At 35.4% G+C, this 23,626-nt stretch overlaps 1 protein-coding gene across 3 annotated transcripts; it reads right to left on the reverse strand.

The window, feature by feature from the left end:
* Positions 1–986: 986 nt before the first annotated feature.
* On the reverse strand, positions 987–23,414 carry LOC122009430 (DNA topoisomerase 3-beta). 3 transcript variants are annotated; one of them, XM_042565586.1, is made up of 15 exons: positions 23,303–23,414; positions 23,179–23,235; positions 20,700–20,803; positions 19,186–19,279; positions 17,051–17,150; positions 15,906–16,149; positions 12,504–12,666; positions 12,313–12,432; positions 10,579–10,658; positions 7,514–7,792; positions 5,584–5,752; positions 5,174–5,302; positions 4,869–5,081; positions 2,220–2,399; positions 987–1,824 (listed from the first exon to the last, which is right to left on the reverse strand). In XM_042565586.1, the coding sequence occupies exons 1-15, from the start codon at positions 23,321–23,323 to the stop codon at positions 1,189–1,191; spliced, it is 2,589 nt and encodes an 862-aa protein (XP_042421520.1). In that variant the 5' UTR covers positions 23,324–23,414; the 3' UTR covers positions 987–1,188. The 3 variants fall into 3 exon arrangements, with proteins under 3 accessions (XP_042421520.1, XP_042421522.1, XP_042421523.1); XM_042565588.1 differs by lacking the exon at positions 20,700–20,803 and having other exon boundaries at positions 23,303–23,398; XM_042565589.1 differs by lacking the exons at positions 20,700–20,803; positions 23,179–23,235; positions 23,303–23,414 and having other exon boundaries at positions 17,051–17,139.
* Between the last annotated feature and the right edge of the window lie 212 nt (positions 23,415–23,626).

Genomic DNA, 23,626 nt, shown 5'->3' on the forward strand with positions numbered 1-23,626 from the left:
AAACTCGAAGAACAGAAAGGAAAGGAGCGATGCAACAACCTCGTTGTCAGACTCGTGGTGAGGCCACGACCTCATGGTCGGGCAAGGCATGACCTCACCGGCTCAAAAAAAAATAAAATGGAATCGTCATATCGGTGGTCCTCCAAGAGTCGATTCCACGGATATGGAAAAAGGTAAATGCAAATACACAGTTAAAAGTGCATGGATGACCTCACTGGCTCAAGGTCATGGTCGACGTGTGGCTAGACAACCTGACAACGAGGTCACGACGGGCAAGGCCATAGCCAGTTTGCGGCCCCATCATCGGGATGTTGTGGTGGCGAGGTCGAGATGAAGACACGATGATAGATGGGAAGTTGGTTCCATCCGATTTGGATGGATAAGAAAACGAGTTAAATTTGATCAAGTTTTTTCAAAAGTAAACGGAAGGAAGTGTGTTGATTCTGTGTGGAATTCATCCTTGATATGACCCGTGCTTCCAAGTAAACATGACATTAATGATTGATCTCATACATTCCCTCCTCCCTCGTGATGCCTGTGGATCACTATATAAACATGTACCCTGCTGAGCAGTCAGGCTGCAGCAGATGGTGGTGATGGGGATGGTGTTGGGTGGGAGGAGGGTGAGGCTGCAGCCACAGCTGCGGCGGCAGGGGAAGACGGTGAGGCTGGGTAGCAGGCAGCGTCGACGGAGGGTAGTGGCGCTGCGGTGGCGAGTGGTGGTGGAGGTGCTGGTGCCGCTGAAGAAGGCGCTGATGGAGATTCTTGGGGCAAGGGGACGTTGCTGCCTGGCACAGTCGCGGCAGCAACTGGTGTTGGCTTTGCCTTTCCTCTGCAACTTCCCGTTGCTGCCTCTTATCGCCATATGATCATCGACGGAAACTTGGTGCCTGCCTGCAAATTTTTTTTCTTTATCTCTCGCCTTTCTTTGGATGTGGTTTTATACGAATATTGGATAAATATTATCTCATTACCTATACAAGAAATAATCACAATACCAAGCTCTTTAAAAATAATCACAAATACCGACCAGGCTCTTCGGTCTCGGAAGATTGGAGTTTCAGATAGTATAGAACTGGGGGGATACATGGATCACTGTTCTTCTCCTGGCATGCATTTTAGAGTTCAGAAGATAATTACCTAGTGCTAGAGGGCTCGGACTAAACTTTGTAGTGGCAGAAAGTTCGATTAGAAATCTCGGAAACTCATCTTTGGATCCACATTCTTTGCACCACCTCTGCCTCTACCTCTGCCTCTTCCCCTACCTCTGCCTCGTCCTCTTGACCGACGAAAAAATGAACTTCCGTGCTTCATCTCGATCAGTGAATGAAGTAATTCATCGCACAAGATACAGCCCTCGTGCAGTGTGGTTCCGTCGGCAAGGGGAGTTGTCTTCTTATTGAAATCCACTTCGATGATAGTCGAGTCACATTCAGGACACTTCTTGCCCGTGGTCGAAATCCGATGAGCGGCCTGAGGGAGGGAGACGAGACAGTTGCACATGTTGCAATATAGCCTCCATTTGGGCGCACTGACAGGGTCGAGAACAAGTGTTCCACTGCACTCAGGGCAAGCACAGACTCCTTGGTTTATCAGGGAATGTCGGCAGGTAGGGTGAGGACAGAGGAAACATGGCATGCCAGCTCCCTTCCCTATCTTGCCGGAATTCCCGAGCTTAAGGTTACCGAAGAGTTTATCGATCCCTTCGAATGGGGGACTGTTGTAACAGTAGGGGCAGAGAGGGAATGTTTTTCCATCGGCACCAGCCATGGAAAAGAGCAGTAACTCGAAACCATCTAAAGGGCATACGAGCTCCTTGTATAACTGCAAGTAAAAGAAAAATTGTCAGTGTTGCAGTAGAACTGGAACTATCAAAATTAAATAATATATACAACAACAAGAACCACAACAATCGAGTAGATCAGCTATATGGATTCTTCTATGCGTGCTCTATCTTTTACTATATCTATCTTTTACTATATCATTTATCATTTATGTATTTGGTTGCCGATGACATCATGATCTGTCAAAATTAACCACGAGATTAAATATTCTCACGGCTGTAAAAAGTATCATTCGTCGTGGGCAAACTTAACATTAAATTCTATTGATGACAAAATAAATTCGATGGGAATTCCAGAAGAATGAGATAGAAGTAATTGCATGAACTTCGAATGTGCGTGGCTATGAAAAAAAGGTTCAGTAGCGAAGTTACTTACTTTTATGGTGCCGTTTTGAGGAAGGTAATAGACTTCTTCACAGGTTATGCAGTATAATCTTGTTGGTTGGCTAGAAATGTATTTCATGTATCGAGTGCATTTACCACATTTGCTTAGTAAACGTCCAGAGTCGGCCAATGGGGAAAACTGTGCTTCAAACAGTGCATCCATGTTTTCAATCTGAATTATAGCAGAGTATGAGCTTTATTAGAAATAACACAACCATAGGTTAAACCGAACTAAAACCCAGAATTATTTAGCACAATATCTCAAACCATCTAGCATGCACAATGTTAAAGACAATAAAGGCAGGCACTCATACAATACTGAACCAAGGGCAAACCAAAGTTTTGCGTATCTCAAAATGAATCACAGAGGAGATACAGACCTAATCGTATAGAGACACAAGTGATGACTAGGAAAAAAAAAAGAGAGGTAGAGCAGGGTACGTTACAGTTTTCTCTCGACCGTAATCTTATAACTACACCCAATGATGGCCCTACTTCTAAACGTCCAATCCATTGACACTCCAGAATTCTACTAGTAACAAGGCAAACATAACACCACTGCACATGACCCTACTTCTAAACGTGCATAGCCATTACATTCCAGCATCACTTCTGTTTATTATTATTGGTGCTCCATTTGGAGATTCCTATCTATACCTCCCAGGCCCCCCTCTTCTTGTAGCCTTTCATCTCCTCCCATGGCAAAAAAAAAAAACCTCTTCTTGTATCCTTTCATCTCCTCCCATGGCAAAATAAATAAATAAATAAATAAAAATAAAAATAAAATCATTGGAAGAAATCTTTCTGCCTCAATCAATTCTATCGATGCCTCAGCCAAGACAAGCCTTATCTTGGTCAAAACCACCAAAATGGTGTTAGCATGGGCAACATAGTTACATTAATCCATCAGCATGGGTAACATAGTGACATTTATCCATGCTCACACAATACCAATATTAGTAGGTGGACAAAGCAATATGTTCCATCCATGTCAACTAATATTGATTGACACTTGAGACCATGGTTGTACCTTTAGTAAAAATTTCAGTTGTATGATGTTTCTAAGAAATTAGCAATGATTCCATATATACAAACTCATAACAATTAACAATAGGTAAATACAACCAAAATATCATCTCATATAAAACTCAATTTCAATAAGCTACTTATCCAATTTATTGAACTGGAACTAGCGGTGGGTATGGGGCAGTTGGGGCAGTTTTTAACAAAAAAAACTGACCAATCAAGTTTGATTCAAGTTATAAAAAAAAAGAAACTTTATACCTGAACCCATAAAGAAAACCTGAAACCAAGATTTTTTATTTGGTTTGGATGAGTTCTCATGATTTTAAATTTTCAAGGATTTCAAAGATTTTTAATTTTTTTTATACCAGTTCCACTAGAGATTGAGAGGTAAACTTTAATCTACATAAAAGACTATATAAAGACACATGCCATAAATTAAACTCTAGCAATTGAATTCTAAAAACCTATATAAGAAATCTAAATTGGAATTATACAAATATGCAATCGAATGCAAGAAGTATATACAAGAACTATATTAAAACAATAAATTGTGCACTAAAAATAAATTGACAATACCTATCTTACTGAAAAAAAAAAATTGTATAATAATTCTTCTTATTGAATATAAATTGTCCCAAGTAGCTAAATGGAAGTGTCAAAAAATGAACAGTACTTACTATTTCACATAGATTCTACCCGTCTTAAGAAAAATGTTAATAAGGACATTGAAAAGGATACTCAACAAGAATGGGATGTCGAGGAGATACGTGTTGCTAATGTGAAAGAAAGGACAATGAAGGTTAGGGAGGCTGCAAACAATGATATAATAAAAAATATTGTGGAAGGAAGAAGGCACGACGTTGAAAGGGGTGTTAAAAGGGACAAATACATTCAATGTTCTTATGAGGCTTCGATGGAAAAAAAAAACAATGTTGGAAGGGACATAAAAAGTGGAACTGACATTAAGTTGCCATCATAGAAGGAAAAGAAACGAAGGACACAAGGGAAGGCAGAGGAGAAAAGGGTGGATAAAGACAAATTGATCCAATCTTGCGAGATCATGGAATGGTGGTAGGTGGAACAAGAACTTGGAAGGTTGAAGGAGAAGAGATGCAAAGTTTCGACTACGCAACTCCTCTAAATTAGTGATATTATTAATTGATCAAATATACAATTGATATTTGATAATATCTAATATATAAAATATACATATGTTAATTAACTAAGTGAAATATAGTTTAATTAATATGAAATATATACATTATATAATACTGGTTCGGTTGATTTTTTTTAGGTTTATATAAAAATTTGGAACCTGCCCAAAACCCAAAACCCAAATGTAAAATATTGAATTTCTAAAACCCGACCTGAAACCTGATAAAAACCTGCTTTTGGGGTCAGTTAGATTTTTGGTTTGGTTCATGTATATTGATTTTTCTTGCCACCCCTAACTGCAGCTCCTCAGAAACAAACTGTCACGCTCATATAGTACATACAATTAGATGAAATTACATAATCTATGAGATTACCAGAGGATTAAAAAAAGGTGTTCTATATTTTGAATGTAGGTACCCTATAGCTTATCAAACAAGCAATGAATGAGCAAACATGATACCTTCTTGACAAAGTAAGAGTACTTCTGCAGAAATTGTTGAAGGACGTGTTCAACTACACGAACATGGTCAGCTTTCCCTTTAGCAATTAGAGTTATTTGTTGCTCAATAAAGCTGCGGATGTCAGGTAAACAAAGATCTGGATCAATGCATTGATATCCTCTTATCAAGGTAGTTCCAAGAGCTGTTGGGACCAGCCTCCTTCCAGCATTAACCTTTAAGCCATCAAAGACCAATATTGTAAGAGTTAGAAAATGAAGGATAACAAGTATCACTGTAGAATTTAAAAGACATCACATGACCGAACCTGAACATAGTTGCGCTCACAGATATTGTTAATGTGCACAGAAATTGAAGCATCAGTTCCTATACCATTCTTTTCCATTAGAGAAATAAGTTCACTCTCACTAAGGTAATCTGGAGGTGCAGTAGTGCCCTAAATGAATAAATTTAATCATGTCAGTGACAATCTTTTTTAACTGGCCAATATATGCATTAGTTTGCTTAAATAATCGAATCCAACTACAGGAATCCAGATAAAGCATGTTTAAATCTGTCTTGGTACATATGAATCTTATTTCATAAGCCTGAAAAAAATTATTTATATGCTGAACTTCTATAATCGTTGTATTTGTTATATTACACCTTGGTGAAACTAATAGGATAAACCCATATAATTTCAGCTTAAAAAATACTTGATAAATCCCAAAGGACTACCTCATGTATGTCTACTTTTGCAATACAAATTTTTTCGCCTTTCTTGAACTGAGGTAGATTCTTCTCATTGACACTCATCCATGGCATGATAGATGTAAAACCTTTAGAAACAACATGCTGCCCAACACATTGGAAAAACTCCCCACCAGATGCAAATTCTATTTTAGTCCTGGAATAATCATGAGCCATGATTTGCATCAGTTTCATTCACCAACCAGTTTTTAACCAACTTGTTCAAAAAAAAAACATCCACCTTAACAGAGAGATAACAAGAACACAACAGCATAAAATGTCACAAGGAATAATTGCGTTAACTGAGTTATTGTTTTATGAGTTAAAGATCAACTGAGCACATGTAACAAAGTTAAGAAACCTTTACAACATCAACAGAAACAAGTTTGATCTTTCAAAAGTATAAATCCCCATCCATAAATCACACAACTCACAAGGTTGTAAAGCTTAGTTAGTTATATACTTCAGCTCATACTACTTTCATGTTCTGCTGCCTCGCCACCTATGTGAATGAAATCAAGAAAAAGGAAATTCTTCTGTCAGAATTCCTTTCTGATTTTTCCATTTTTGTTCCAATTGCACACGGGTTACTTAGACAGCACAACATGATCCAGGATGTTCACACGAGCTCCCTAGTTTTAACTCATCAAAATTTTGCCTTCGCAGAGATTACTGTCGTCATCTAATTTTTATTTCTATATTAAGTTGTGGAGTACAACATGGAATACGCATGCAGAAATTTAGTGGCAAGTTATCTTGCAATTACTTCTGTTCAGTTTGGCTAAACTTTTTATTAATATGCATTCATGAGAATCCTCCATGCAGTGATTATATAAATTAATATGCTACTTTCATTCTTGCAACTCTTACATAATTATGAAATGTAGTGACTGTTGCAGGATTTCTGAGTTAATTAGAACTTAAACCTAAAGCACCTTTGTCCATCCACATTGCAGATCATGCACAATTGAGATAACAGAATTACAACTAAATCACTAAAGCAACAATTAGCAGGAAATAGCCCTTATGTTTCAAGTAGTTGTGACAAGTCTACCCTCTATCTATTACATTTCTTCCTCTCCTATGTGCTATTTAACTTAAATGACTTCAAATAACTGTCACCTTTCATATCATGCCTGGAAATATCAAACAACCATTCTTCATCACTACTTAATCTTCTTAAAATACTATGTGCATCTAATTTAGACTCTCATCAAATGATCCTCCCAGAGCATTCTCAACACATTCTGCCTGTAAGCAAAATAGGAACAAAAATTTATAGGGTCCTAGCTATGGAGTATAGACTTAGGGGAGAATGGTTAAAGAGGAAGAAATATCATGGTCCAAATGTGCTCTAGGAATGGAAAGCAAAATATGAAGTCAAAGCGAACTTTTAAAAGTTACTAATTTGAAGTTAAAGCACTGATCTTGAACCTCTCGATAGTAATGTGAAAGTTACAGGACAAAGGTTCTATAAAGGGTAATTCACAATTCAAACTAATCTGCAAATTTTAAGTGATCGAAATATCCTATGACTCTAATCTTAAGTTTCTTCTTTTTGTTTTCTTTTCCTTCTATCTTTACTCAGTAGTCAGATTATATAGTACAACTTCTCTTCAAACAATTTTCTTTTCTTGTGTCTTACCATATTTTCATTTTAGATTTTTGTTGAATTCTTATTATCCACCCAGCTCCCTCAAAAAAGAGAAATTATTGATGGTTTGAGGTTATTAGACCATCAGAAACCAATGAAAAGACACAGAAAAAAAGCTTGAAATAGTATAAACAAGTATGACCCCAATAAGTTCTTCATCTACTTTCACAAATGAAAGGACAATAATTCACAAAATCCATATGTTGCAGACATTTAAATGCATGCAGACAAATGATTCGCCTGCAAAATTGACAGGTTAATAACCTTGAGTATTTGCAATCCGAACTAACAGAACCAATAAAATGCTGGCAGACATATTGGTAAAGTCTCCATGAATCACTTCCCAACATCTCTTCTGTTGCTAACCGCATTGGTGTAATGGGAGGATGATCACCTGCATCAGATCCTGTCCGAGGCTTATGATAACCATCAGCAAGTAGCATCTGAACATCCTTGCCCCATATAGGATTATTTAGTTGGGCACTAAGTGCAGTTCTGAAATCAAATGATGAGGGGTATGCAGTGCTCTCTGTGCGAGGGTAACTGGTCATAAATAAGAGAAAGATAAATAAAAAGATACCACTATTAACCAACAAGAACATCAACTATAAAATTGTTTAGTCATGTGTATTTATCTCCAGGTCTCTATCCTTTGACAATGACTAAAAAATGTGAATAACTTGTATACTATTATGACCTACATGAAGCCAAGATGAATATGCAACTAAGAGCACGGTAATACTGTGTTTTACTTGATCTTTTATCTTTTTCACATAATTCAGAACTAAACAAGCATCAAAACAGTGGCTTGCCTTAACATCTGGACATGTTTCCTATTGTGTATTATTTCAGAAATATGTTGCCCTTAAGGGCGTCTTAGGTAACCACTGGTAATAGGAGTTAAAAACATATCATTTAAACTTATATTATTTGCCATCTAAATAGGGATATATTTATAACCTTTAGACATAATTAATTCTATCTAAGATTTATGACTTGGATTGGGTTCCCATTTTATATTACACATACAAAGGGAAGGAACAGACTGCACATGACAAAGATATAGATGATGCTTCTAACTCTTGTTTAATATGTGAAACAATAAGTTTACAAATATATACATAAGGGAAAAAGATCATTGATTGAACAAAGAAGCAGAAAGTGTAAAGTACTAGTTATTTAAAGTCTGAAAACAAAAAAGAGGTAAATGTAGAATACGGTTTGGAGACATTAACTAAGAAATTTCATCACTTTTACTTTATAATACTGAAACACAGATTATTATTGATGAAAAGACTAAGTTAGATATTTACTGCTTATGTGTTCTGAAAGAAAAATTGACAAATTACCGAACAGCATAGGTAAGTTACCAAAATACCCAAATCACGTATCCTAATTTCAAAATTACCAAATCACATATCTAATACCATTTTTGCCCACTGTTCCCAATCAATTGCTACAGTGTAGCAATCAATTCAGGTAGTATTCATCAACGTGGTAAAGTCCTAAAAAATCCGTTGTATGTTCAAAAAATCACTCCTCTCGATATAATGAAAACTAAATGAACACATAGGATCTAGTTTTTTGTCATTCTAAGCTCTCTAGGTCCATCAGCCAGTTTTGACCGAACCCAGCTAATGGACCTAAAAAGCTTGGAATGACATAAAATCCGGTCATATGTGTTCGTCTAATTTTCCTGATTATATCTATGTCCTCAAACATCAATTTGATGTACTATACAGAGCAGCGATTTTTTTAATACAAATCGAGACGAACACATAAAAATTGGTTCTATGTCATTCCGTGCTCTCTAAGTCCATCAGCCGATTTTGGCCAAATCAGAATAATTTTAAATGATTGCTACAGTTTTAATGATTAAAAAATTTGATTCATGTTTAAAAATCACTGCTCTCAATGTAATGTGCCAAATTGATGTTTGAGGGTATGAATATAATTAGGAGGACTAGAAAAACACATAAGACTTGGTTTCATGTTATTCTGAACTCTCTAAGTCCATCAATCGATTTCGGCCAAATTCAAGCCAAAACTGGCTGATGGATCTAGAGAGCTCAGAATGATATGGAATCAGATCTTATGTACTCGTGTAGTTCTCCTGATTATATCCATGCCCTCAAACATCAATTTGACACAATATATTAAGAGTATCAATTCATATTTAAAAAATCATTGCTCTCAATATGTGGGTCAAATTGATGTTTGAGGGTCAAAACCAACTGATGGACTTAAAGAGCTCGAAATGATGGAACCAAATCTTATGTGTTCGTCTAATTCTCCTGATTATATTAATGCCCTCAAATATCAATTTGACCCACTATATTGAAAGCAGTGATTTTTTAAACGCAAAATAAGTTTTTTTAATCAATTGCTAAATTGTAGCAACCGATTAGGGAATTTATTGCACTGATAGACAATATCCCGAATTGATTGCTATATTGTAGCAATCGATAGGAACAATAACAAGGGAAAAATGGTATTGGGTATGTGATTTGGGAATTTTGAAAAATTACCTAATTTGCCGAAGAAAAATTATCAACTATTCACATCATTTTTAAAGATCTTTGCATAAGAAATTCAGTTTTTGCCTATTAATGTGTTAGAAACTTAGAATTGCATATGTGGGTCAAATTGCTCTCAATATGTGGGTCAAATTGATGTTTGAGGGTCAAAACCAACTGATGGACTTAAAGAGCTCGAAATGATGGAACCAAATCTTATGTGTTCGTCTAATTCTCCTGATTATATTAATGCCCTCAAATATCAATTTGACCCACTATATTGAAAGCAGTGATTTTTTAAACGCAAAATAAGTTTTTTTAATCAATTGCTAAATTGTAGCAACCGATTAGGGAATTTATTGCACTGATAGACAATATCCCGAATCGATTGCTATATTGTAGCAATCGATAGGAACAGTAACAAGGGAAAAAATGGTATTGGGTACGTGATTTGGGTATTTTGAAAAATTACCTAATTTGCCGAAGAAAAATTATCAACTATTCACATCATTTTTAAAGATCTTTGCATAAGAAATTCAGTTTTTGCCTATTAATGTGTTAGAAACTTAGAATTGCATATTTGCATTTATTGTTCATGACAATTCAAAAGTAATTTAATGAATTATTTCAAATTTTGATTGATCAAGTTTATAGTAATTATTTAATGATATGTTTTTAAATGCAATTCATGATACATATAGATACACAGTAATGGAAGTATAAGTCATATGGGGTACCCATTCCTATTCATATATTTTTTAGAACTTTTCTAATTATGTTCATTTATATATTACAGCAAACTGCAGCTAAGACCTTATAAAGCCTTGAGTATACAACCGCTCTGCCAGCTGCATGGCCATTTGTGGCCCAAACCCCAGTGAACTTGAAGCAACCTGGCAAGAAAACAAAACAGTACTTGTATTCAATTTGTTCAACATTATCATAGCCAATGTACAATCTCAATGTCGCCAGCGATTAGAATTTAAATTGACATTTGATAACAAGAGCAGAGTAAAGCAATATCATAAATTAGATGCTAACAAAAAAATGCTGAATAGAAATGACTTGAACGTTGATACGATTAAAATTTTCAGATTGTTGTTGTCGAATTTTAGGTTATGTATAATATAAGACAATTAAAATGTTCAGAAACTCAGACTAAGAATGTGAAAATAGCACTAATTAATTACATTTTTAAGGCATTTGTTTATTATGGGTGAATTGATGAAAGTTATGTGCATACAACAGCCTGTGCAGCTGGCCCAAATTAGTACAGATTTACCAGTTTGTTGTACATTTAATGTGTATTACATACCGATCAGGAATCAATTTAAACCTAACATATAAAAGATAATCATAGGGCTTATGGTTCTGCATAGCACAACTGGAAGGCTTTCATATATTATCATTTCATAAGGTTCTTCTATGGATGCAAAAGGTATGGACAAATATCTATTTTGATTCCAGATTTCAAGAAAAGCCTTCTTATCTTGAGATAGAAACATTCTGCTAGAAACCACAGGATGTCTGCACCAATTATGATGGATGTGAGTCAGTGCGTGAGAGATGTTCTAGTCAGCACATTTAAGAAGAAGTGGCATTGCTCTGATCTCTATTACAGTTTTGAGTGAAGAAGGTACATTCACAGGTCCAAACTGACAATCATTGATTGATATTAAATGTATAGCAGTCTCATGTTGATTGTTGTTCAGTATCCACATGCGGATGCAGGTACCTACATAATTAGCAATATATGTCTGAGCACTTGAGAGTTAGTAATTACACTGTAGGTTTGGTGCAGTATACCTATATGGTTGATTGTTACTTTGCAGTCACCATGAACTGATAAATGATAGTTGCAAGATTTTTGACATTGTTGTGGTCCTTTCCAATGGGGGAGATTTTTGCAGCATTGTGTTGTTGAATTTATTGGTAGTTTAGTTGTTGCATTCATGTTGATGATTATGATGCAATATTGCTATCATTGATTGATATATCCCATGTTAGGCCTTTCTATAACTACGTTCATAGTTTTAATATATTCATACTTGCTCATGTGTGTTCATTGTTTAGTTTGTCTCCAATTTTAGGAATGACTATTTAATTGCACTTCTTGTCAGAGATTCTGGTTAGAGACGTGCAAGTTGCTTATTTTAAGATCCCCCATGTGTGCAACACCTAAACTTAGAAGGGATGACCCCAAACAGATCATGACTAAGCTGCATTTTCATAGGAAATAAGTTAGTTTTCTTGAACAAGATTTCATTAGGATATTTGCCTATTTTTAAGAGACAAAGAAGAAGCATAAGATGCATGGTTGTGGAGATGCTTGCTCAGTTTGACAAAACCAGAAACGACATAATAGTTTGTATGGCATTTTATTTTTACTAAAGATCATAGGAGGAACAATGACAAAAAACAATGTTAAGCATTAACAATGTTTCATCCAGTTAAATTTGTATTTCTAAGTCCATGACAAAAAATATACAAATTTGGCAAAATTGATCATCTTGGTTTAAGGAGAAAAACATTAAGGACACCCATTACCTTCAACATGCCAACTGTATTAAGCCCACAAGGGCGAGGTTTGCACTCTTCCTTTGTAGAAATATCAATTACTTTCAGGTTACCATCATTAGCTACCAACTTCTGGAACATCACAGCAATCTGCAAAAGAAAGAATGTTACTGCTGAAGCCAATTGCTTGTGCTAGGAAATAAGAGAACCATGAGTCTCACATCAAAATCAAAAACTTTATTACGCTCCCAATCCAGCAGCAGTTCATAGCCATCTTTAATTATATAAGGATTTATGGACCAGAACTTTTCTGGTTTGAATGTGGTAATTTGCATAAACCGTTGCACACAAAACCCAAGAGTAGGGGTTTGACAAGGCCCATACCTGAAACATACAAAAATAAAGGTTAAGAGCACCAAATGTCAATGTAATAATGATTATCTTGAGCTGAAAGCAAGATTACACACACCACCAGAGAGAAAAAGATGACCATGACTTGAAAATTAAGCTGTTAAGAACTTGGCAAGAATTATGAGCCTCAGAAAAATACCAAAATTAGTCATAGAAATGTAAGAAATGTCACATGCTGGGAAACGCTTAGTACGACCCTACAAGGTAAGCCATAACTGCAACAAGCAGAATTATTTCAGTTAGTGACACATTGTCTAGCCACAACCTGCAGAAATAGACTATGGAATTCTTCTTGTGCAGCAAATATGTCAGAGCCCAATTTCACATGATACACTGATGTTCACAGACTCCAAAAGTTCTGAAAGGAAAACATTTACTATGGCAACACCAGAAACCCACAGAAGGAAATTTAGGTGATTACATCTAGTTAAGGTTCAAGAAATAGACATATTTTAGTGTGATCCCATCTTGATAGTTAGGGAATTCAACAAATTCATCATGTTTGACTGGAAGCTAGGCATCCAGCCTATCCAATTAGAAAAGTTCCAGTAAGTATTTCCAAGAATTCAAGTTCAGCATAGCCTAAACCTTTTCCCTGAGAGCCCAGAGAGTAGTCTTATTTTGATCTAGTGCCCAGGGGAATTTCATCACATCAAATATCATTCTCTCCCCATACCAGAGCCTATTAGAGGCATACCTTGATCAACTATAGTGTCATGACATTTCTATTTGCATTAATACACGAATGTTCTTCATCGAGCTTGTGTATATCTGGCGCTAGGCAGGGGATATGTTTATTTCAAATATCGTGTGGTTCAATAGTGCACACATGTTGTGCAGCAAACTGTTGCAAATTCAAGAATCCTTAAGGGAGTTAAAGATTCGATCCTATTGTGTGAAGATTGGTTCCACAGATGGTGAACAAGGGAACACTGCACTACCTAGTTAAGACACTTAGACATGATAGGGATGACACGATATAGTATATGACATTTTTATTATAAACTAATTGGACCCTTTGTAAATGTGTAATATAGTGGTGGTCTATCTAGGGTTCCACGAGAAATGATTGCCCTTTACTTGTCAAGTTACTAGCTCCCGTGTCTCTGTCACTTTACACGCATGCATAGATCAGTACAACATCTTCTCTGCACATGCTCCAGCAATGAAGTTTCCTGTGTGGAGGAAGCCCTCTTCACATCTATTGACCATCTCTACGTGGGATTTCCAATTGCTGGTGTGTGTACCCTATCGTCCTCCTGCGCGATGGAGTTCACCCGTAGCTCTTCTGCGCGTGACACATCCATGCATCATGCTTCTTCTGCCTTTGATTCCTCTTGCATTTGTGGATGAGGTGTACACTGATGCCAGACAAAACACTTCTGACTTTAGTTTTGTCTATTGCTGCAATTCTCTCAGATTGGGCAGCTCCCGATTCTGGACATTGTTCTCCAGTTGAACCGGAATCAGTATAGCACAGCATGCTTCAATAACTTCTGGAGTTCCACATTTGAAATTGGATACTTAAGGGTGTTCTGTCTTTGCCTAAAGCACATCTAGATTTTATTGTGCCAAGTTCTTTCTCATCAAAATCAACTGACTCCTGTAAAACAGCAACATGAGAGGGCAACAAAACCTGATTTGCAACCACCTCAGCAATTTCTAGTTCCTCAACAATCTCTAGTTCCTGATTACTCCAATTCCTTGAACCATCCTTTCAGGCTGGTCAAATTTGATGATACATTAGGCGAACTTTTTTTTTTAGAAAAAGGAGGATGTCAAATCCCCAGGGAGGCTGACAGCAAGGTTGTAAGGGTCATTCTGATCATCCATCTTCCATTGTACATGTAGCACATTCTAGTTCCACCGTCATTGTTCAAGGGGAACAGAAATCATGGCTCCGCCTATTCTGGGCCACTGTCAATGATTCATCCCAGCTTGTCACCTCATTTGCTCATTTGTCCATAGAGGTATCTTTCTTGTATGTAGTGTGAGATAAGTTACAGCAAAAGCCATTAATTGATCTACAAAAATATAGAAGTTGTTAGGAAAACTAACCTATCTCATTGTCAATAGACCTAACTACTCATTTGTGAACTCACGTCATGACCATTAGATAGCAACTGTGAAGCCTACATTACCAGAAAGGTGATACAAGGAAAGGTCCCAAGATCATCTCCATATTGTGTGGTATTAGAATCGGCAGGTTCCCCAATAGATTGCCAATTATTTTCTCTTAAAAGGTAATCAAACAATGATGGCAAGATTAGGTGTGGAGGTAGACTACAAAGTCATGGCTCTAGTTATATAGCTCATTTGGATTAAACATTTAATGACTGAGGCACTGAGCTAGGATACACTCTTAAGAAGTCAACGAAGTTTTATCGTGATACTCAAGCTGCAATATATATAGCTTCGAATCTCATTCTCCACAAGAAGACAAAGCATATAGAGATTGATTTTCACTTTACGAAAGAGAGTACAATCTAGATCATCGCCTCCTTTGTTAGTTCTTACGATCAATAGTAGGTTTATTGGCCAAACTGTTAAAAGGGGTCTAGAATTGGTTTACATTTGTAAAAATCTAGATTTCTTCATAATAATATTCATATATAGGTAGATGGAGGCTATCTAGGGCTCCATGAGGAATAATCCCTGCCTACTTGTAACAACTTTTGTACCAATCTATATAGCATTAATGTTCATCCATGATAGATCAATACTAAATCCATATTGAATAGGATATAATTCACCAACCAATAGTAATTGCTAAATCATAGAATTATGGGGAGCACCACCACGGGATGCTGGGCTTCTGGGGCGCCCGCTTTGAGCGTTTCCCGATTTACCGTAGCGGCCGGTGGGAAACTTCCGTGGGGCTGGGACGGTCACCCTAGATTCAATGTTATCAGGTTCAACATTTTTTTAAATCATAGAATTAGAACAGTAAGAGTCTTACACGGCTATATGAATACAAACATAGACCCAATAGTTCATTACTCAAATGCAAGAAACAAGAAGACCATTACTAATAGTTTATAAAGATTTAGACCATCAAACAGTTTACTAATTGAAAGATGTTTCACGTTGCCCAAAATCATATAAAAAACTAAATGACGGTAAATAAATCAAATACACAAACATAGTATAGCATCATCCAATAAATTATCAGATCAATCGAAAATGGAGATAGCGAAGAGTTAAGAACTCACGAAATAACTCTTGAATCGAGATTCCCATACTTTCCTTGAAAATAACGAGTCTGGAATCTAGTAAATGCCACGCCTACCTTCAAATCTATTTCTTGGCGTGCATCTACAGCTAAAGCCTCATCTTGATTGGGCTGGATAAGGTTTTCCATAGCATTAAATATATCCTTCTCAGTGACAGATGAAAATTTAGCACGGTAAATTCTCCTTCCAGGCCCAGTTTCACGGATGCCAGTACATTCAATTACTGAAGAGTAGATTCAAGTTACCCATAGTGATATATTGATAAGGTCTGGAAAAGGTTTGACTAAGTTTGCATGCCAATTGTCATAATATAAGAAACTTCGCTTGTTAGTGTCATGACAAGTTATTTTCTTTCTTCCTTATGAGAAATTATAGTGCCATATGTTAATAGCATGAACTTTATCATAAATAAATAAAATAAATAATAAATACAAATATAGAAGTATTAAGAAATGCAACTGGCATGAGAGAAATTGTTGACGAAAATACTTTGGGCTATTTGGTGGTTTGCAAAAAGATTAATTGAAAATAATATTTTGTAGAAGCTCTATTTGCAAGCATCTTGTTGCCTGCAAATGTTCAAATGGCCTGCAAGGTCTAAAGTCTAATTGCAATTAGGAATTAAAAGTTGCAAATACTACTATTAGCCAGAAATGCCAACACATCATGTTTGCAGCCTCAATGGTACACTATATTAATCAGACTTGATACAGGTATATGACATGGGTATGGATCCCAGTGCCTGCCATGACTTTTTTAAGAATCTTTTACACGTGATAAATAGAAATGTTAAGTGTCCGCTTAGAGTGTTAGTGTTCGAGAATCAGGTATCCAACACAGGTATGAAGAGGATAGATGAAGAATCTATGCATGCATACATATCTGTGGTTACACTCCTAGTAATTCTAATCAGTAACTAAATCACATTTTTCTAAAGAATCCATTCATAAGCTTTTTCTAAGATAATAAAAAATCAAAATGCAAATTCCACATGATGGTAAAAGTTCTCAATTCAATCAGCATATTCCTCCAGCTATTAGGGCACTTTACAGGAATTTAAGAATACTAGTTCTGCCAATACACAAAGGCAAAAAGCTACAGCCTTAACTACATGAAAAGCTTACCTTCATAGCATATATTTTCACCTTCACGGTCACAATCCAACCAAAGTACCAAGTAGGTGCAACCTTGAGCTTCGTGATGCAAATGCCTCCTAATGTGCGCCTAAGAGAGATTTAGTCACCAACTCATGCCACATACATGTTATTAATTTATTACCTTAGTAACAAGCATTAACTACCAACAAACTTAATAAAGGGATGGACCAGCAAAAATTGAGAAATGACATGCAAAATTTTGTTCAGCTAAACACAGATCAGTAAAATACTGTCAAAAACATGGTTTGATTGTTGTCAAAAGTAGATTGATTCTCTGATATTTGTCCAACTTCATCCTCAGTTTGAGATATTGAGACGTCAAAGACACTAATGAAGATAGTTAATCAGAAGCAAATAGCAAACATAATAACCATGTTTAGGATATTCAAAAGCATAGAAAGTTTTGAAGAAAGAATCTTGGTAACTGCATTGAGACAAGTACAGAGTAGAAAACCTAAAACAGCAGTGACTCATTAAAAGAATAACTGCTGAAAGGAATTAATCAAAGGTTATGGGTGTGATTCAAACTTTTGACCCCTTAATTGATAAAAACACCCCTAGCCATCAGGTCAAGGGCTATGTTATCAACAAAAACAAAACAAAACAAAAAAAAAAAACATAGCGCCCACACACACACACATATTGAGTAACCAAAAAAAGTATTTATTCAAAGCATGCTTTTTATCTGTTGGGGTCTGGACGTGCGCGCGCACACACACATGCATATATATATATTGAGTAACCAAAAAAAGTATTTATTCAAAGCATGCTTTTTATCTGTTGGCTTCTATTTTTATTTATAAGCTTCCCTATACTTCAATAATTATCTTTAAAATTTATTTAAAAAATTCTCACGCTAAAAACATAACTTGTTCAAAATGTGGTTGTGTGTCATATCAGTTCTTAATGGCCTCCATTTTGTTGTGTAAGCAGAATTATAAATCAAGAAGAATATTTCTTAATGTTTTTATGTATCTTTACACTCCGAAAGTGTATAACCATGTTTTAGTTAACACAATATTTTGTGTTATACGAGCATTCATTTTTTTTTGTTTCCATATGTAATCATCACTGCACTTTCTTTCTTTTCGTTTTAATACTAGCAGTTGTGCACAATTTTTACTCTAGGATAGTCTAGAATAATATTTTGTCTCTTCTAGTATAATATGTTATAAAAGATTATGCTTAAACTTATTGGCAAAATATGATTCTGCACTATCTCAGTTCCGAAAATTATATGGAAATGCTTGAAATGTCATTAGGGACTAATGCTCATAAATAAAATGAAACCATATTTTGATCAAAATATGGTTGTGTGTTGTAGAGAATTCTAATGGCATTTATTTGAGATACATCTATTTTTTTTACACTCCAAAAATATAGAACTATATTTGGATTTGTGTTATAGAGATATTGGTGGCCTTTCAATTTCATATTTAGGCATTATTATACTTCACTAATGACACTACTAGTATTTACACAGTTTTTGAAATTCAAATGGTGTAGAATTATATTATTGGTCTTTTTAGTATAACATGAAACAAGGGATTACATTTTAACTTATTTGATGATTCTTAAACCGATCAAATTGGTTATTCAAACTAAAATCAATCAAATACAACAGTTGTCTACAAGATATTACTTAATCCTACTTACATAATCTGTTTAATTATCAAACGATTAAAGTGACGGCATTCCTTCATCCCCAAATAAAAAGGATCTCTTTATTTACATTTTCTGGCATACAAAGTTTGCCACCTATTTTGTCTCTTAGTAAACAACATTTCTCATTCCACACTTTTCAGAAGAAAATCAAGAAGGCAATTAATAAGCAAGATGAAAATATCTGTAGCTTCATATTAGGAATTCCTGAAACTTCTAAAGTTTTCTTGCATTAGATCATATGTCAGTGGCTCATTATTCATCCAAAAAAATGAAATTTCTAAACTACCAATGAGTTATTCTCCACAACTGATTGTACAAATAACCGAAGATATTTTCATTTGCAGTAACATATACCAAGAACTATATCAAATTATTCCTAACTACTAAACCTATATGTGATGAAGAAATAAAATAAAAGCATGAATAGGAAAGTATACCTTTGGGTTTGATTCTGACTTCAAAACTGGAGCCTCAAAAAGATCAAATGGATCTGTCACTTCCCAGTTCTGATATGAAGATGGAAAATCCATGCTGCAAACATTGCACATAGCAAATGTTACAAATGTAATATAAGAATCATTATAAAAAATTATAGCACAAACACTGCCATAAAAATTAAAAATAGAATTGCAAAGATATGATCACCACTAATTATTCATGCAAAACATGATAATTCAAACAAATCTACAACAAGCAAAATTAGTGAATCTTTTCTAACAACTATACATGATCTTAAAGCTGATTCAACTTTCTTTCCATAAATTGAAATTAGCATAATTAGTATATGTTATATATTCTTCTAGAAGTGAAACTTGGGATTGCAGTACAATTGCTAGGTCTTGATTCATGAAAAGCATCTTGCAAAGATATTGTCATACCAAAATCTTCAAAATACCATACTAGGAAAGATAATGATGTTGCAATAATTAATTTTTTTTTTTAAAAAAATTATATATAGGTCTAGTTTATAACAAATATATATAGGTGTTATTGTTGATTCATAACAAATATACATGAGTCTATATATTATATTGCTAACGATGTACAAATTATTGTTACTTCATTCCATTAAGAAATTGATATTTCGTTCCATTAAGAACTGAAATGAAATGAGTAATACAAAATTTCTCCCTCATATGCTTTTGACATAAAAAAATTAGTGATTCCACCCTTGCTATTGACTAAGAGTCTTGATAGGATCATCACAACTAAAGTGAAAGTTGTGGGCAAGAACTATGTTCCATGAAGAGAGGAATAAAAGATGACTTTGACATAATATACTTCTAAGTCACCATCATAGTTTCACCCACATTGTCATTTTGTGTCAAGACTTGTTCCTAAGTCATTGTTTGATGTAGTGTCCACCTTGGGTATCATAACCTCTTTGTCTCCACATGACATGACAATGTCATTATAATCTTTGAGATATCATTATCTTCAACCTTTATACATTTATTACATAACACAATATTCATTATTTCTTTCTTCTTTTATAATGACTTTGGCTTAATTTTTAAAATAATGGTTTATTTGAAAGCCTTAATATAATTTTATTTCTCATTTTTTGTCGGAATTGCCATGACAAATTTGTAATAATTAAATCATTTTACATAGGAATCATAATATGGTACGGACGGTGAATTGTATTATTCTCACAACTAAGAACTTCTATAAAACCAAGGGGAAGTAAAGATAGATTCTTCCAAGTTAAAGAAAACCAAAAAGGGAAAAAGGAGCGGTAAACTATAAAATCAATTGACTCATACTAAAGAGCATTAATCACATAGATGAAAAACAACATAAAAAAACACAAATGCTAAAAAGAGATGCTAAGAAAGAGAAATGAATAGAACACTTTACATATTTACCAAAGATTAATGAAGTTGCAATGTGATGTGAGCTTATGGGTGGAGAAAAGATATGAAAAAAAAAATGAAAGAAAGACGGTAACCTAAAAACATGTCCAATAACAGATGTCACTTTGTAGTGGGCATTGCTGCTAAGAAACTTTCCATCAAACTCGTGCACATCAGTACTGCCCCTTCTTGTGGAAAACTACATCAAGCATATAGGTGAGTCATGTTCTGTACTTGATTATGTTAAATGACAACTCGCCACACAACTAACAGAAACAGATGAGCCCTAATTAGTTTTTTTAAAAAATAAGGAGAATACTGAGAACTATAGTTTCCATTCAGATAGAAAACCACATTATAAAATAAGAGAAAAAAACAAGTAAACCTGAAGATGTAACATAATATATCAAAATGATAGATTGACAAGAAGTGCAAATGACCCGCAATCCTAGATCAAAAAAGGTACAACAGATTTCATGTGAAATTATATGACTGGAGTAAGAGGCATGGACGAAATCAAACTGATATCAGGTACAAGGTCATTTTGGCATAGCAAGTTAAGCAAAAAGATGACAAGCTCCTTTTCAGGAACTTTTCAGGAGGCAAAGCAGAAGGGAGATTGTAGAGGCTCAAGTTGTAATTCAGTAATTCTAACATCATCCATTGGGTAACAAAGTGTAACATCATCAGCCTCACAAGCTCTATTACTCACATGAAGAATTGTAGATAAGTCAATTTCCAATTTTATCTTAGATGTCATTTAGGCTTCATTTCGGCTCAAGTTGTTATTCAGTCTTTAATTAAAATTTTTAAGTATCACATCATATAAAGAGAGATGAATAAAACGATGACAGTGCATAAATCAACAAATACTATCCATGAGCAATTTGCATTTTGCTAAAGATTTTCCAGTTTTGCTAGCACAGTCTGCTTTAACTTAGCACAATACATGATGACCAAAATTAACTTAAATATTGATCACTATGTAAGAGTGAATTCCCAAAGAAGCCTAAGCATGGTATTCTTTTTAGTATAACTTTATCCATGTCATTAACAAAATGCAAATCATAAGCCTCACAAGCACTATTAGTCACATGAAGAATTGTAGTTAAATCAATTTTTTATTTTATGTTAGATGTGACGTGGGCTTTATTTACCTAGAGGGAGCGGAGAGAAGAGCAGAGGGAGAAGGAAAGGTGAAGAGATCTTGTTCAGATACATTTGTTTGGAGTCCTAGAGAGGGAGGGAAGTGGTGGGTCAAAACAGAAATAAATTGACCGTCATGAATACTACTAGTTAAAATGTAATTGAAATAAAAGGGGCATATGTCATTTCAGTTTTTCCCCTCTTCCTTCCTCCAATTTGGGTGGGCAATCTTAGCACAGCTAATCTTGTCGCAGAGTCCCTCTCCACACCCTCTAGCTGCCCGAACAACAAAGGTCAAAAACAGTATGGAGTGCCTATGTGCATGTCTCCACTCCCCTCTCCGCTCATTCCATGCACATAAATGGGGCCTTAGTTACCATTTTGCCCATTTGTGGTTAATGACAATGTTTTAATGTTGTCTTTGTTGTTAATTAAATGTGGTAACTTTACACTAAATGCACGAATGGTCACAAAGAAAGTACTAGTTCTCTTAACCCTATAAACCACAAGAAGGTAACATGAGAACCAACTTATTCTCAAGTAAAAAGGTACTAGTTCTCTCGACCCTAGATATCACAAATGGGCAGCATGAGAATCAACATATTCTCAAGTGGGTAACTTAAAATTAGCCTCTGATTCAATACGTGCTCAGAAAAGAAATGGAAAAGATTAAGGATACATTAAGGAGAATAAAGACAATATCATTTACTAGCAATTCGCTTGTGGAGTCCACAAGTTACTCCCACTCAGTTGTAATTGTTACAATGTGACCTGAACCCTATATCCTTACAGCAATGAAGTATGGCATTTAACACTTGGATTAAATGATCTGGTGATGGTGATCAGCTCCTTCATTGGAAGAGGAAGGATGCCAACAACTAAAGCTTCTACAGAAGGCAAAAACTAAAAAATGATGCTAGAAAAGTGCCAGGCAGGGAAACACTATGTATCCTACAACAAAAGATGGAAGGCCAGAAAATTTTAGATAAGGTTCTTAGTGTGGATGCTTGTCAACTTTGCTGCAAGTTTACTTATAGCTGCCTACATGCTAGCTTCCTTTCGACCAACATGTCATCAAGCATGTTTAGGGTGAGTCATGTTGCTTGTTTATGCAATTTTTTCGATACGTCGCTTTATATGAATCCTAAAATTCTATTGTAATGATGCAGGGAGATTTGCTTTAAAATTTGTCGAGTGATTCAGGATATTGGCGGCTTTTGTTGACCTGATAAAATCAGGTCCTGTTTTGCCCGCATACACTGAGTTAGAATTCTATTTTCACGATTCTGAGCTCTAACTCCCTGACGTCCTTTCATATGCATCAAAGCAGTCTACCTTTTCAACTACAGTCGATGTAACAGAACCGAAAGCATGAAAGGGATAAGAAATAACACGATTTGCAGAACATTGGCGTAATCAAAGTCTCACCCGGCCACCAGAAAGTGCCGTGGCGATGGACAGTGCAATGCTGGGCTTCTCCGCGACCTGCCATGGGAGAGAAAGGCATGGAGATAGATCGATAAGGGAACCGAAAGGAGTGATTGGTGCTCACCATAAGAACTTTGGTCGCCATCTGGAGCGATTCGGATCGAATATATGGAGAGGAATTTGATCGACGAAGCGTATCGACAGTTCGGAGAGGGTTCCGTTGGAGGCGAACCGAAGGAGTGGGTTTAAGCCCATTTTGTTTTGCCCTACAGATATTTTTACTGATTTTCAAAATACTCCTTTTAGTTCTAGATTCCATTTTTTTTTAGCATTTTAACCCTTCTCCCCCGCATTAAAAATGTCTTGCATTTTAATTTTTAATAGGTTATATAATAATTTAGGGGTGCCAAAAATGAATCCGATCCGATGACCTAATTCGAGTCGATCC

This window comes from Zingiber officinale, chromosome 8A (assembly GCF_018446385.1).
Source record: "Zingiber officinale cultivar Zhangliang chromosome 8A, Zo_v1.1, whole genome shotgun sequence".
Taxonomy (NCBI): Eukaryota; Viridiplantae; Streptophyta; class Magnoliopsida; order Zingiberales; family Zingiberaceae; genus Zingiber; species Zingiber officinale.